This window comes from Lampetra planeri, chromosome 23, assembly GCF_965212315.1.
Source record: "Lampetra planeri chromosome 23, kcLamPlan1.2.h2, whole genome shotgun sequence".
In the NCBI taxonomy this organism is placed as follows: Eukaryota; Metazoa; Chordata; class Hyperoartia; order Petromyzontiformes; family Petromyzontidae; genus Lampetra; species Lampetra planeri.
In genome coordinates, this window is record NC_136129.1 from 7,375,104 (window position 1) to 7,387,865 (window position 12,762).

Consider the following 12,762-nt stretch of genomic DNA (forward strand, 5'->3'; position numbering starts at 1 on the left):
TTTGGTTTGCTGCCATAGATTTGCACGTGATAAGCCACATTGCTGAGCTATCATTTGTGGACAGGTCGCTTCTGAAAAAGAGCTGTGTTGCTCAAGTGGGCCTTACCTGGTAATTTTTTTTAAGTTTAATTTTAATGTATCCTGCACGGTATCCGTGACGCAGCTTGTACCTCCCCCTACCCCCTCGAGAGGTAATAATCTCTTCCCCCAGCTCCGTCCCGCGGATTGGGTGAGGGGGGCACACAGAGCCGGCCCAGTCACTAAGCGACCCTTGCAATTACAAAGGGCCCCGTGTCCAGCAGAGGGCCCCCTAGAGTCACTGCGAGCTAGTGGGTGAAAAAAATCATACATCAAAGGGGCCTCCAACCAAATTTTGCTTAGGGCCCCCAAAGGTCTAGGGCCGGTTCTGGGAGCACACAACACGAGTCGAGAACCGCTGACCTCGGGGGGAGGCATCGAGACGCGACCCCCGCACGCGCGCACGCACAACGGCCGTGCGTGCTGATGCTCTGAGACAGCAGATGAGCGTGAAACGAAGTGGACCGGGTGCACGGTGGAGGTCAAAGCCTGCCCGTGTGTTTAACCAAGTTTACAGCCCATCCGCTTTTTGACCACTTAATGTTTTTTTTTTATCACCGGATGACGCCGGGGCGCTCCGTGTTCTTGTCGTTTTCCTCTTCATCTTTGTCCGTGCCGTTGACAGCGCCATTCCTTATTTCATGCTCGGTGTGAGCGCCCGCAAGGAAATTAAAAGGTCATCCGGGTGTGTCTGCCGTGTCCAGGCTGCCAAAAGGTCGTTCTCTCCCACACTCCTGTTACGATTCTCTGAAGATCTCGACGCCGGCAGCATCACGCCTTGCTGAGGCGAGAAATTGGATCTGGGTTAATCTGGCCGAGCATGGGTTACCAATCATTCATTAAGAGTTATTGAATCGACAAAAAAGTTAAAACTACTGCATATTTTCTTCGGTTGTGTCGCAACGGCTCTCCGATGTGTTGTCGGGGTTCTTCCTGAAGACGGTGCCAGCAACGTGCAGTGAAACGTCAGACCTCGTGCCAAATAAGCGCGCAGTAACAACCTCATGTAAACACGTTTGAGAGAATTTAGCCAGCGCAAACCGCGAAAACCTACGCGGTCGAAATTTGAAATTGCCAAAATAAATGCTCTACACGCAGCTGCACGGTAATTATGAATTTGATTTGGAAGCTGCCATCGAAATTGCCATTCATTCGAGCTAGTGTCTTTGTTCCCGCGGGGATAGAGCGCGGTGTGGCGAAGCCCGCCCTCGCATTGGGCGAAGGCGAGAGGGGGTTGATTCATCTGCCAGAACCGATTTTCCCTGTGGGTCTGATACGTCGGTTAATGCGGGGAAGGAGTGTGGCGGGGCGGGGGGTGAACCAGTGTGAAAATAAACTATTAACTATTCGTTTCACTTTACCAGGTAAAAGGCCCCACTGAACTATGTAGCTTTTCTTCGGAAGCGATCTGGCCACAAATGACAGCTCAACGAAGTGGCTCATCGTGTGGAAATGTACAGCAGCCAAACACTCCAGTCGCACGTTTCTAAATGTGGAAGGGGAAAACCGGAGGACCCGGAGAAAAAAAATCCACATGACTCACGGGGTGAGAGAGAGAGAGACACGCAAACTCCAAATACACAGGCGTCGGGGTCGAAACGGAGCCCACGACCTCCTGTGTACACGGCGAGGGAGTTCATACCTCGCCACCGCCAGCTGGCCAGCAGTTTCACGTGGCGATCGACGTCATCGCCACGTGGGTCTATTCCACGCTCCACCCTCCGATGTCACCCGCCGGTTGTCGCCTCTCAGAAACTAAACAGGGGGTTTGAGCCTGGTGAGGGCTTCTGTGGGGATGGCCACCAGAACTATCACCACCACCACCACCAAGGAAGGGCTTTGCCAGATGGGGGGGTCCGCGAGATGTGGCCATGGAAATGCCCAATGCTCGGTGTCACCCTTGTCCGGTTTGCTCCCACACGAAGCTAAGCGCTTATCAATCCTGCTCTACATCCCAAATTCAGTACCAGTGCCGAATTTCAGCCGGAACTTTTTTTCCGGAACGGTGTTTTCTGGAAATGAGGTTTTTTTTCACGTCGCATCACGTGTTTCTAAATGTGGAGGGAATAAAAACCGGAGGAGCCAGAGAAAAATCCACGCGACCACACCTCCGATTCGCACGGTTGGCTACGTACAGTGCGAAATAAGTTCTACAAACATACACATCTGTCTCGTTTTAGTTTATCCTCACTTGTTCTTTAAATCAACCTGTTCATAGGATTATACGAGGAATTTTGGGTACAATAAAAAATATATCGGATTATCGTGGATATGCGTGCCGTGTACTCTTAGTGGTAGTGCCTTACGCCGATGATCCCGACACCAAGTCAGCCTCTGTAACGGTGTTCAGGAAATTATCGAGTGAGAAATTAAGCCCAACGTAGGACCCTCTTGAAAAATAATCTTGAGACTTGCCAAAGCTTTCCTAGGAAATAATAATTTCAACTAAACTATTAAACTCTTTAAAAAATACATTTTTTTTAGCAGGGTGCTCTGCGGGGCACTGGTATAAACATCGTTTTATCTTTTGCATTTTTATTTCATTTAGTCAGCACAAAATCCCACGCACATCTTATTATGATTTTATTTTCAAAGGGTCCATGTAGATAATTGTAGTTTTGGAATTTGGTCTTTGACACGCATATTACAAGCACACACAAAAGCCTTCTGCAAATGATGCCACAGGGTCTGCATTAAAGCACAAGCCTCCTCATTATATTGCACTGGGTGCAAATGCTCTTTTGTTCATCATGTTTAACTACCACTGCAGGAAGCGCCTTGAATTCTCTATTACTCCCAACAGCAGGCAATCACGTACACCTGTTATGCAGGGCGCTCCGAGCCACCTGTATCTTCACGTGAAGCGTACTGCGCACCTAAAGAATGATTGAGCGACAGCCGGTCCACTGTACGGTGCTTTGATCGATAATTCTCTGCAGAAATTAACAAATCAGCCGCGGATCTAACCTCGTCTCAGTTTGCCGAGCACAAGGCCAGCCGGTCGCCTCGAGCGTGAGCTGCCTCTGTCAGGCACGGTTAGCGGCCCTTTGCCCGTCACAAGGTTAGGTCACGGGTCAGGACACGCAGTGGGTATCCTTATAACCACACCAGCTCCTTCCATTTCAATTGCTCCATTAGCTTCTAGACGGAACGAGGGGTGGGGGGGTGTTCTCATGGAAGATGCAAATGTGACGTGTGCGATGCTAGAGTGATTTTCGCCGACTGCCCATTTCTCGCTGTGCCGTCGTTATTAATGGATGGACTGTCATTCACTTGCAGTCCTGTTTGACGGAGCGGCGTCGACCGGTGGTGGTCGAAGGTTGGTGGTGGTCGTCGTGGTGGCTGGCGGTGGTGAATCCCCTGCGCAGCGCGCGGAGTCTTCTTCTCTGCTGCGGCGATAGACCAAGAGGCGCGTGGAGCTCGCTCCCAAGAGAGTCCGACGCGGATCCCGTGTCGAGCCGTTCCCAGAGCTCCCCAAGAGCTCTCGGGTCTCAGTGGGAGACCCGGACTCCACGTGGACAGCGATGCTGGCTCCAGGAGAGACCGATGCCTCCTGCACGACCTTCACGCCACGTGGGCAGTAGCCCCACGGGCGTTTTCATCGCACGAGACCAAGGACTGCAGCTCGTCAGGGATTCTGACCCCACAGGGACTCCACAATAACTCTGACCCCGACTCTGACTGGGACCAGGCTCGCACACCTAACTGAACCCCACGAGTTCCTGAGCCGGCGGTCTCTGCTCGAGCCTGATCCACACGAGGAGGACCCCCCCGCGAGGAACATCGGTCCGCCGTGAAGGCGGCGGCCCCCGCCCCGAAACCCCCACCGCACCGCCACCACCATGGTCGCCTTCTGGAACGCGTCGGAGCCCCAAGGGCTGTCCCCCGAGAGCGTGACGGTGCCCGTCGTGTTCCTGCTCATCTTCCTGCTCGGCGCCTTCGGCAACAGCCTCGTCATCATCGTGCTGCTGTGCAGCGGGCAGCGTGGCAGCAGCAACACCACCACCAACATCTTCATCCTCAACCTCAGCGTCGCCGACCTCTGCTTCATCCTCTTCTGCGTGCCGTTCCAGGCCACCATCTACACGCTCGACGGCTGGATCTTCGGCTCGTTCCTCTGCAAGGCCGTGCACTTCATCATCTTCCTCACCATGTTCGCCTCCAGCTTCACGCTGGCGGCCGTGTCCGTCGACAGGTGCGGCACGCGGAGTTCTCGGGACGGCCCGGGTCAACGTTTGGCTTTGCTGTTGTTCGCTTAACACGCGGTAGGCTTTCGCTACCAGGATCATTCATAATACATTTTTTTTGTTTTTTTGGGTTAGATCGCGTTAATATAAATGTGTCGGTCAAATCCGCCACCACCACCCGACATTTCCTGGATGCCGGTTGTAGTTATAGGTGAAACGTCGTACTCAGCTTGTAAATGTGGTATTGCTCTCCAACACACCGGTAACGAATTGGCACGTTCTGTTTACGTAACAAACCTTACTAATTGGCTGTGTCGTGTGGTGGAGGGTTTAACGACACTTTTATATGTATGCAATCTAACCCAAAAAAATACCTGTATTTGTTGTTGTTCGTTTAATTCATTGTCATCATCATCATCGTCGTCGTCGTCATCACGATCCATGGGCAAGACAGGCCCCGTAGGTGTCCACTGCACATTTTGTCATTTGATTCCACTTATTCCGTCTGTCTTGTGCCATTGTGCTCAGGTTAGTGCCACATCTTTCCGGCACCAATCTCTCGTGTCGTCATCAAGCCATCCTCTGTCAGGTCTTACTCTCTCGGTTCCTTCCATTTTTCCTGAACAACAACGACAACAACAACAACGACAACAACAACAACAACACACTTTTAATAATGTTCCTGCTCATAATACAGGTTTTTTGGGTTAGATTGCGTACGTATATAAATGTGTCGTTAAACCCGCCACCACCCGACACAGCCAACTAGTGAGGTTTGTCACGTAAACAGAACGTGGCCAATTCGTCACTAGTACAGCACGCCCGGTGTGTTGGAGAGCCAAGCCACAACATTTACAATCTGAGTACGACGTTTCGCCAGTAATTACAACTTGCTTCATCAGGCGACAGCCAGATTTGTGGAGAAGTCCTCCTGGTGGCACAGCAAGTTGGTTGCTTGCATTTGTGCGGAACTTTGAACGTTATCCTTCTTGTGTGATGTACGGTGTCTTCTGGCATTCCAGTCTCTTCCCACATCTTATCAATTGGCCAAAGACCAACTCATGAAATTGGCCGAATACCCCAAAGCAGGAGCCTTCTGAAAAAAGTGTTGTACAAATCAGCAAGGCATTTCTCGATAAACAAACGGCATCATTCTTAAACAATAATTTACAGAAGTAACCTTGGTGTTAAGTAAGACAATGGCATTTGAGACAGCATAAATGCCTGTATTGACATACTCTACAAGCCAGGATTTAGCACAGCAACGAGAAATGATTCTGGCTTTGTAAATACAGGCGCATGGAGATGATGCTAGGAATTTCTTGGTAGGACAGAATGAGAGAGTTATGACTAAGCACGCTGAAACGGACCTAGCATCTGCTTCTGCGGCCGTCTGGAACGCTCTTCCTTTCAATATCAGGAAGCCACTGGAGCTATGAACTTCTAAATCGAGATTGAAAACTAATTTCTTTAAAAACTGCCCTTTTTGTGTAGTAGTTTGTTGTCCTTCCTCCGCACCTCCTATTAGCACGGTTGGCTACGTACGGTGGGAAAGAGGTTCAACACACATGCGCACATGCGTACGCACATAGAGGTCACCAACCCCGGAGAACACCTCAAGCCGGGTGGTGGAGGAGGTGAGAACGTTAGAGCAGACCTCGGAGGACGGGTGTCGACCACGGGATCCATCAGCACAGAGAGAAAGAGAGAGAGACGCAAGGACGGTGGGCCGATGGCATTGATGGCATTGACCACGGACCCCCCTTGACCCTCTCTCGACTCGCCAGTTGATAGCGCGTGAGAGTGACCTGACTGGGCATTGTCGTGCCTCCCCCCTGCACTCCCCCCACCCCTCCTCCTTAGGTACCTGGCCATCCGCTACCCCCTGCGCTCGCGCGAGCTACGCACGCCACGCAAGGCCGCGGCCGTCATCGCGGCCATCTGGGGTCTGGCGCTGGTGTTTGCGGGCCCCTACCTCAGCTACTACCAGGCCGTGACCTTCCAGAACATGTCCATGTGCATGCCCGTGTGGGCCAAGGAGCCGCGCAAGCTCATGGACATGGTGACGTTCGTGTGCGGCTACCTGGTGCCTGTGTCCGTGCTGGGGCTGGCCTACGCCTTCACGCTCAAGTACCTGTGGACGGCCGTGGACCCGCTCGAGGAGATGTCCGAGTCGAAGAGGGCCAAGCGCAAGGTGACCACCATGATCCTCATCGTGGCCGGCCTGTTCTGCGCCTGCTGGCTGCCCCACCACGTGCTCATCCTCTACTTCTGGTTCGGCCACTTCCCGCTGACGCACGCGACCTACGCGTTCAGGCTGCTCTCGCACTGCATGTCCTACGCCAACTCGTGCCTCAACCCGCTGGTCTACGCGCTCGTCAGCAAGCACTTCCGCAAGGGCTTCCGCAAGGCCTTCGCGTTCGCCTGCGGCCGCCGCTGCTGCTGCCACCGCCGCCGCCACCACCACCACCATCACCACCACCGACGCGGGCGCGTCACGAAGGTGCACGTGCTGCAGGTGGCCAACCGCGTCGACGTGGCCACCACGGAGCTGTCGCACAATGAGGCCGAGCCGGCGGGCCCGGCGATGCACGGCAGCGGTGGTGGAGGCGGCGGTGGAGGCAGCGGCGGCGGTGTCCACGCTCGTGGCGCAGTCGCCGGCAGCGGTGCCCGGGTCGGCGTCACGAAGTCTCACGCGCCGTACTTCGCTTTCTCGTCCGAGTGACAGCTGCTCTGTCACCTTCTTCGCTTGTGTGTTTACCCCCCCCCCCTCATCGATCTACCCCCCCCCCGCGCCCTCACCCAGGAAAGCTGCGCTTGAGTCTCAAGACTCTATTTATTTATTTTTCTTTAACGAGGGTCCTGCCAAGTGTTTCTCATTTGGGTGGCGATGCTGCTGATGTTGTGTGTGTGTGTGTGTGAGTTCTTAATTGAGTAATTTTCAGGTAATTCTTCAGCTTATACCGCATTTTTGGCCAACGCCAGTAAAAAAACTTCAATTACTTTCTTTTTTTTTAGTTATGGGAGGAAACCGGAGAACCCGAACGAAACCCATCTAGAGAGCAGGTAGGGGAGAGAGAGAAAACATACAAACTGCACACAGAACGGCGCACCCAGTCGAGGATCGAAGCGGGCAGCCTTCTTTGCTGCGAGGGGGCACGGGCGGCGGTCCCATTTTGTGCCGCCACCTTTTTAGGCGGCCATGTTTGCGTGGCCCACAAGAGGGCTGCGGATTGAATTCGGCTCCTCTCTACCTCTACGCCTCGATTTATTCACCACGATTGCGCCTCTTGTCGTCAAAAAACGCCAGAGGTAAACGCAGACACGGTACGGTATTGCTACTGTTTTCCTTTCCTGACACGTTGGGGGCAATATTCACTTTGGGGAAGTAGCCCACACCGGTTGGGGGTAGGGGAATGGGGATGGGATGTAGTGGGACATGTCCAGATGTCTCCTGCGTGGTGGCCTTTTCGACCACCAAACGTATTAACTAACTATTACATCTTAATTTAGGAGCTTTCGTGACTACAGGAATTATTCTTTGGTTCTTTTCGGTTAAGTCACGTCTAAAAATAAAATAATAAATTAAAATATTTTAATTTATTATTTGAGATGTAATAGTTATTCTTTGGTTCTTTTCGGTTAAGTCATATTTTAATTTATTATTTTATTTTTAGACGTGACTTAACCGAAAAGAACCAAAGAATAACTATTACATCTTTTTTTTATTTTACCAGGTAAGGTCCACTAGTATATATAGCTATTTTTCAGAAGCGATCTGGCCACAAATGATAGCTCAATGAAGTGACTTATCACGTGGACATTTATAACAGCCGAATACTCTAAACGCACGTTGATTGTAAATGTGGAGGGAAAAACCGGAGGTCCCGGAGAAAAATCCACGCGACCATGGGGAGAGAGACACGCAAACTCCAAATGTACAGGAGTCCGGGTCGAGATGGAACCTACGACGTCGTACATACCAGGCGAAGTATAGTTAACATCTCGCCACTGGGTTCGGTCGCTGAGCTTGCCTCCTGCAAATTGAGCCGTCGAAAGCTGCGCCCAGCACGGCCCTATCATGCTGGGGGGAAAACAAAATATCCTCGCGGATTATTGTGCTACGATGAGCGAGGCGAACATCGAAATTACCGCACTCGAGGTGCCCTCAAAGCGCGGGGTGAGATCTCGGAGGGTGCGTGGATCAGCGTCGTAATGCGGACAGAAGCCAGTCGTCCCCGGCCCACGCGACATCACAACAACACCCAGATGGCAAGGGTGGAACGGCGCGTCCCATCGATCTTAATTTTAGAACTTTCGTGACTGCAGGAATTATTATTTGGTTCTTTCGGTTAAGTCACGTCTAAAGATAAAATAATAAATTAAATTAAATAATAGAATACGACGTTTCGATTGCAACACAAGCAATCATCATCATCAGGTATAATGAAATAGCGACATAAAATCTAACCAGAAAACTATAGACAGACATATTAGCAGACAGATATCACCAAGATACATAGAGAGAGCAACACAGGTGACAGAGAGGGGTGGTCGTCTCTGTGGGGTGGCCTTAAATATGGAACGGCGCGTCCCATCGATGTTGCTTCGTAAAGCTCACGAATCACGCGTTGGTAATTGGGTGCGTAAGGATCAATGTTGCATTGCAGTTTGTATGCGGTGTAATGCCCTGGGCGCGTGTAACTGCTCGAGTGACCGGAGGCCCCTTATACTTTCAACCACAATGAAAACAAAGGAATTGATTCTAAAAGCGAACCATGAGCCTGAGTCGTACCAATTCCTTCAACGTCGTGACGGGGAGAACAATACGCCAAGCTGCATCCAGCCGCGTTCTCTCGTACCGCCAATATGTGTGTGTTTTTTAAATACTTCGTGACATTCATCCAATCGTCGAAGAGTGGGAAGAGCTCAGCACAAGAAGCAATTTTGTCTTTCTTTTTGTTGACGAGCATCATTAGTGGGTACAGCTCTTGTGTAGGATTTTAAATTACGGTATAATTTGGACCACGGGTTATTGTGCGTGCAGCGTGCAGCACAATAGCCCATGCTTGCCTAAAGTATTATGCGGGCGTTCTATCAGCATTGTTTTGAAAACAAAATGAATGAGGATGAGTGGCGTTAATAAGGCTCAAGGCAAGCTGATCCAAAGAATTTCCTCAAATTGCTTTCTGTGAATTTCATCAACATTATCTCTGAACAGGGACATATGTTGACAATATATGTGGGTCATGGGACCTCCTTTGCCAGTACCAAAATATGAGAATAAGTTTTCCCCATTTTTCTGGCAACAAAACAGTTGTGTTAAGATGTTAAAACACCAAACGGAAACCTTTTACAAGGAATCATGTCTGCATTAATCACAATATTTGTGGTCAGAATGCAAACACAAAAACATACTCTGATAATATATGATTTTTTTTCGATTTAAAGCTTTCGTAACTGCAGGGATTCATATTCTTTGTTCTTTCGGTAAAGTCACGCTTGCACAAGCAGCTGCTTGCATTGTGGCCGAAACGTCGTGAGGATTTCATTTTATGATGTTTTATTTTTATTGTTTTATTATTTCCCTTCTACGTGGGTTAAAAAACGACCGAAAGATTTGCACGGTCGTTAGTGCGCAAGCAAGCAAGCGAGCAAGCAAGCAAGTGAACTTAATATAAAGGATTTAAAAATGGCATTGCTCGACACGAGCGACAAGAGTCGAAATGAGATCGACGATGAAAAGCTGCGGTTCAGCCTTAATACAAACGACGGTCAGATAATTGTTTTATTGGTTTATTATTTTATTATTTTAATATTTTATTATTTTATTATTTTGTTATTTATAAATGTATTATTTATTATTTTATTAGTTTACTATTTTATTATTTTATAATTTTAATATTAATTATTTTATTATTTATTATTTTATTATAGCCATTTGCCAATCCGGGTTGTCACGTAATTACTGGCGAAACGTCGTACTCAGATTGTAAATGTTGTGGCTTGGTTCTCCAACACACTGGTGTTCTGTACTAGTACACTGCACTATACTACTATACAGTACACTATACACTACACTATACACTGCACTACTATACATTACACTATACACGGCACTACTATACACCACACTACTATACACTACACTGTACACTACTATACACTACACTACTATACACTACACTATACACTACACACCGGTGTGCTGTACTAGTGACGAATTGGCCACGTTCTGTTTACGTGACAACCCTTACTAGTTGGCTGTGTCGGGTGGTGGCGGGTTTTAACGACACATTTATATATGTACGCGATCGAACCCCCCAAAAAACTCTATTATGGATGATACTGGTCGTGAAAGCCTCCTACGTGTGATACAATTTTTGTTAAATAATTCACGGCGACGTACTATTATTGGCAACCATAGCGAGGCTTTGTGTTCAAAGGGGGGAGAGAGGGGGGGTTAAGGTGCGCACGGATACTTAAAAAAAAATCCAATTCTAATAGTATTATCCCAGATGCAGAATTACGAGCTGGAGTATTTTGTTGTTGTTACATTTGACATCTGAGAATCCGCATGGCAATTGCAAGAATAATGAGACGTCGGAGCCTGCTCCCCAGATCCAGTAAGAACATTGCTTGATAGTAATGACACGTCCAGCAATTCGAGCCGTCGTTATTATTACGAGACGGGAATCACACCTCGCCATGCGCCGATATTACCTTCCATGAACACGAATGTCATTTCAGGTGTTTATTTACCCCTCTGACTGCGTCGCCTCCTATAAAACAACCTGGCACGCGTCGTCATTGCCCACACTCATCCCCGTCTCGACTCACTAGCTTGTCTCCGTGCTCTCAACTGGCTCCCCATCGCCAGTAGGGTCACATACAAGACCGCCTGCCTCTGCCACAACGCCTTCATATCCGCCTGCCCGCCGTACCTTTCTTCATTATTGACAACTTGCAGCTCAGCACACGGCAGATGCCTGCGCAGCGCGACTCACGACCTCCTCTTGATACCAAGATCCAGGATGGTCAAGTCTATGTGCCGCTTCTCGGTGGCAGCCCCAACAGTCTGGAACGATATCCCTCTGCACATTCGCAGCATCACCTCAATCGCCTCCTTCAAGAGAGACTTAAAAACTCACCTCTACAATCATGCTTTTGAGCGACTCTGAGCGTGGCTCCGCGCCTCTGAGTTGCGGCCACTACGTCTGCAAATTGGCGCGCGTTATAAATTGAACTATTATTATTATTATTTGTATTGCCACGTTCTCTTTAGCGGGGGCGAGTTTTTACTCAAAATAAATCAATTGAACGAACGATTGAGAATTAGAATCTTTAGCAAGTTACGACACACGTGAAAAAGAGCTTCATAGCTCATCGGATTCCTCCAAGTGTAAATGCATTCTAGATTTGAAGCTTTCGTGACTGCAAGGATTCATACTCTTAGGTTTTTTCGGTAAAGTCACGTAGGTACATTTTTTTAATTACTAAAAGTAAAAATAGAAATACAATAAAATAATAAATCACGACGTTTCGGAGGCAACACAAGTCTCCGTCATCAGGTGGGACCGTCACAGCCAGATTTGCTGTATCAAGTGAGGCAAAGATTCCAAGATACAAGTTCTTAAATACAAGTTATGGGGGGGAGGAGGGAGGGGAGGGGCTTATCTGAATGTGGTAGCCAATGAATGGAACGTATTGGGAGGTGGGGGCGGGGCATATTCTGATTCTTTATTTACCTCTGGAGAAATCCGACGAGTTGTGATGCCCCCCTTTTCACCGGCGCCCAGTGTAATTCGCGACTCGGCGGTTCTTTAAAGCAATTTCGAAATATGTTATCTCACGGCTAAGGGGCCGTCCATAAATGAGGTCACGCACCTAGGGGGGGGGGGGGTCAAACATTTGTGACGAGGGGGGGGGGGGGTTTGAGAAACGTTCTACTTAATTAAATAGACTTTTTAATAAATGTTTTCTCCTACAACATCAGAGTGCAGCGCCACATTAAATACGCACTACAATGACAATAGTTTAAAGCGATTTGAAGCATGTTATATTTTTTTTGGGGGGGGGGGGGCACAGCTTTGTGACGTCATATTTGAGGGGGGGCCAAAAATCGTCCAAAATCGCGTGACGTCATTTATGGACGGTCCCTTATGCTATTTTACCACAGAAACCTGAAATGAATTTGTGGCTGTGCCGTAGGCAAGGGCGCGGACTCGTCGTTTGTCGAACTGAGGTCCTCGTTCCGTGCGGCGAGTGTTGTGCTGGCTGTCGGGAGGGCTGTCAATCAGTTTGTGACCTCACCCCGCGGTGTCTCTTTTGTGCCAGCTCCGTGTTCAAAGTGCCGTCGAGTGTTTCGTCCGTCGGCTCGCGCGAATTAGAACGTAATATCTCTTTGTAGCTTCGTAACTCATAATTTCTCGTTCTTATTTGATGCGGTATTTGAATTTTTTTTTTTATCGGGTGTAAGTGCACTTTAAAGGGTATG

General features: G+C 49.1%; 1 protein-coding gene across 1 annotated transcript; it reads left to right on the plus strand.

Moving 5' to 3' along the window:
- Nucleotides 1-3,920: 3,920 nt before the first annotated feature.
- LOC144726518 (galanin receptor 2b-like) lies at nucleotides 3,921-6,990 on the plus strand. The gene is made up of 2 exons (XM_078605314.1): nucleotides 3,921-4,273; nucleotides 6,129-6,990. The coding sequence occupies exons 1-2, from the start codon at nucleotides 3,921-3,923 to the stop codon at nucleotides 6,988-6,990; spliced, it is 1,215 nt and encodes a 404-aa protein (XP_078461440.1).
- The last annotated feature ends 5,772 nt before the right edge of the window (nucleotides 6,991-12,762 follow it).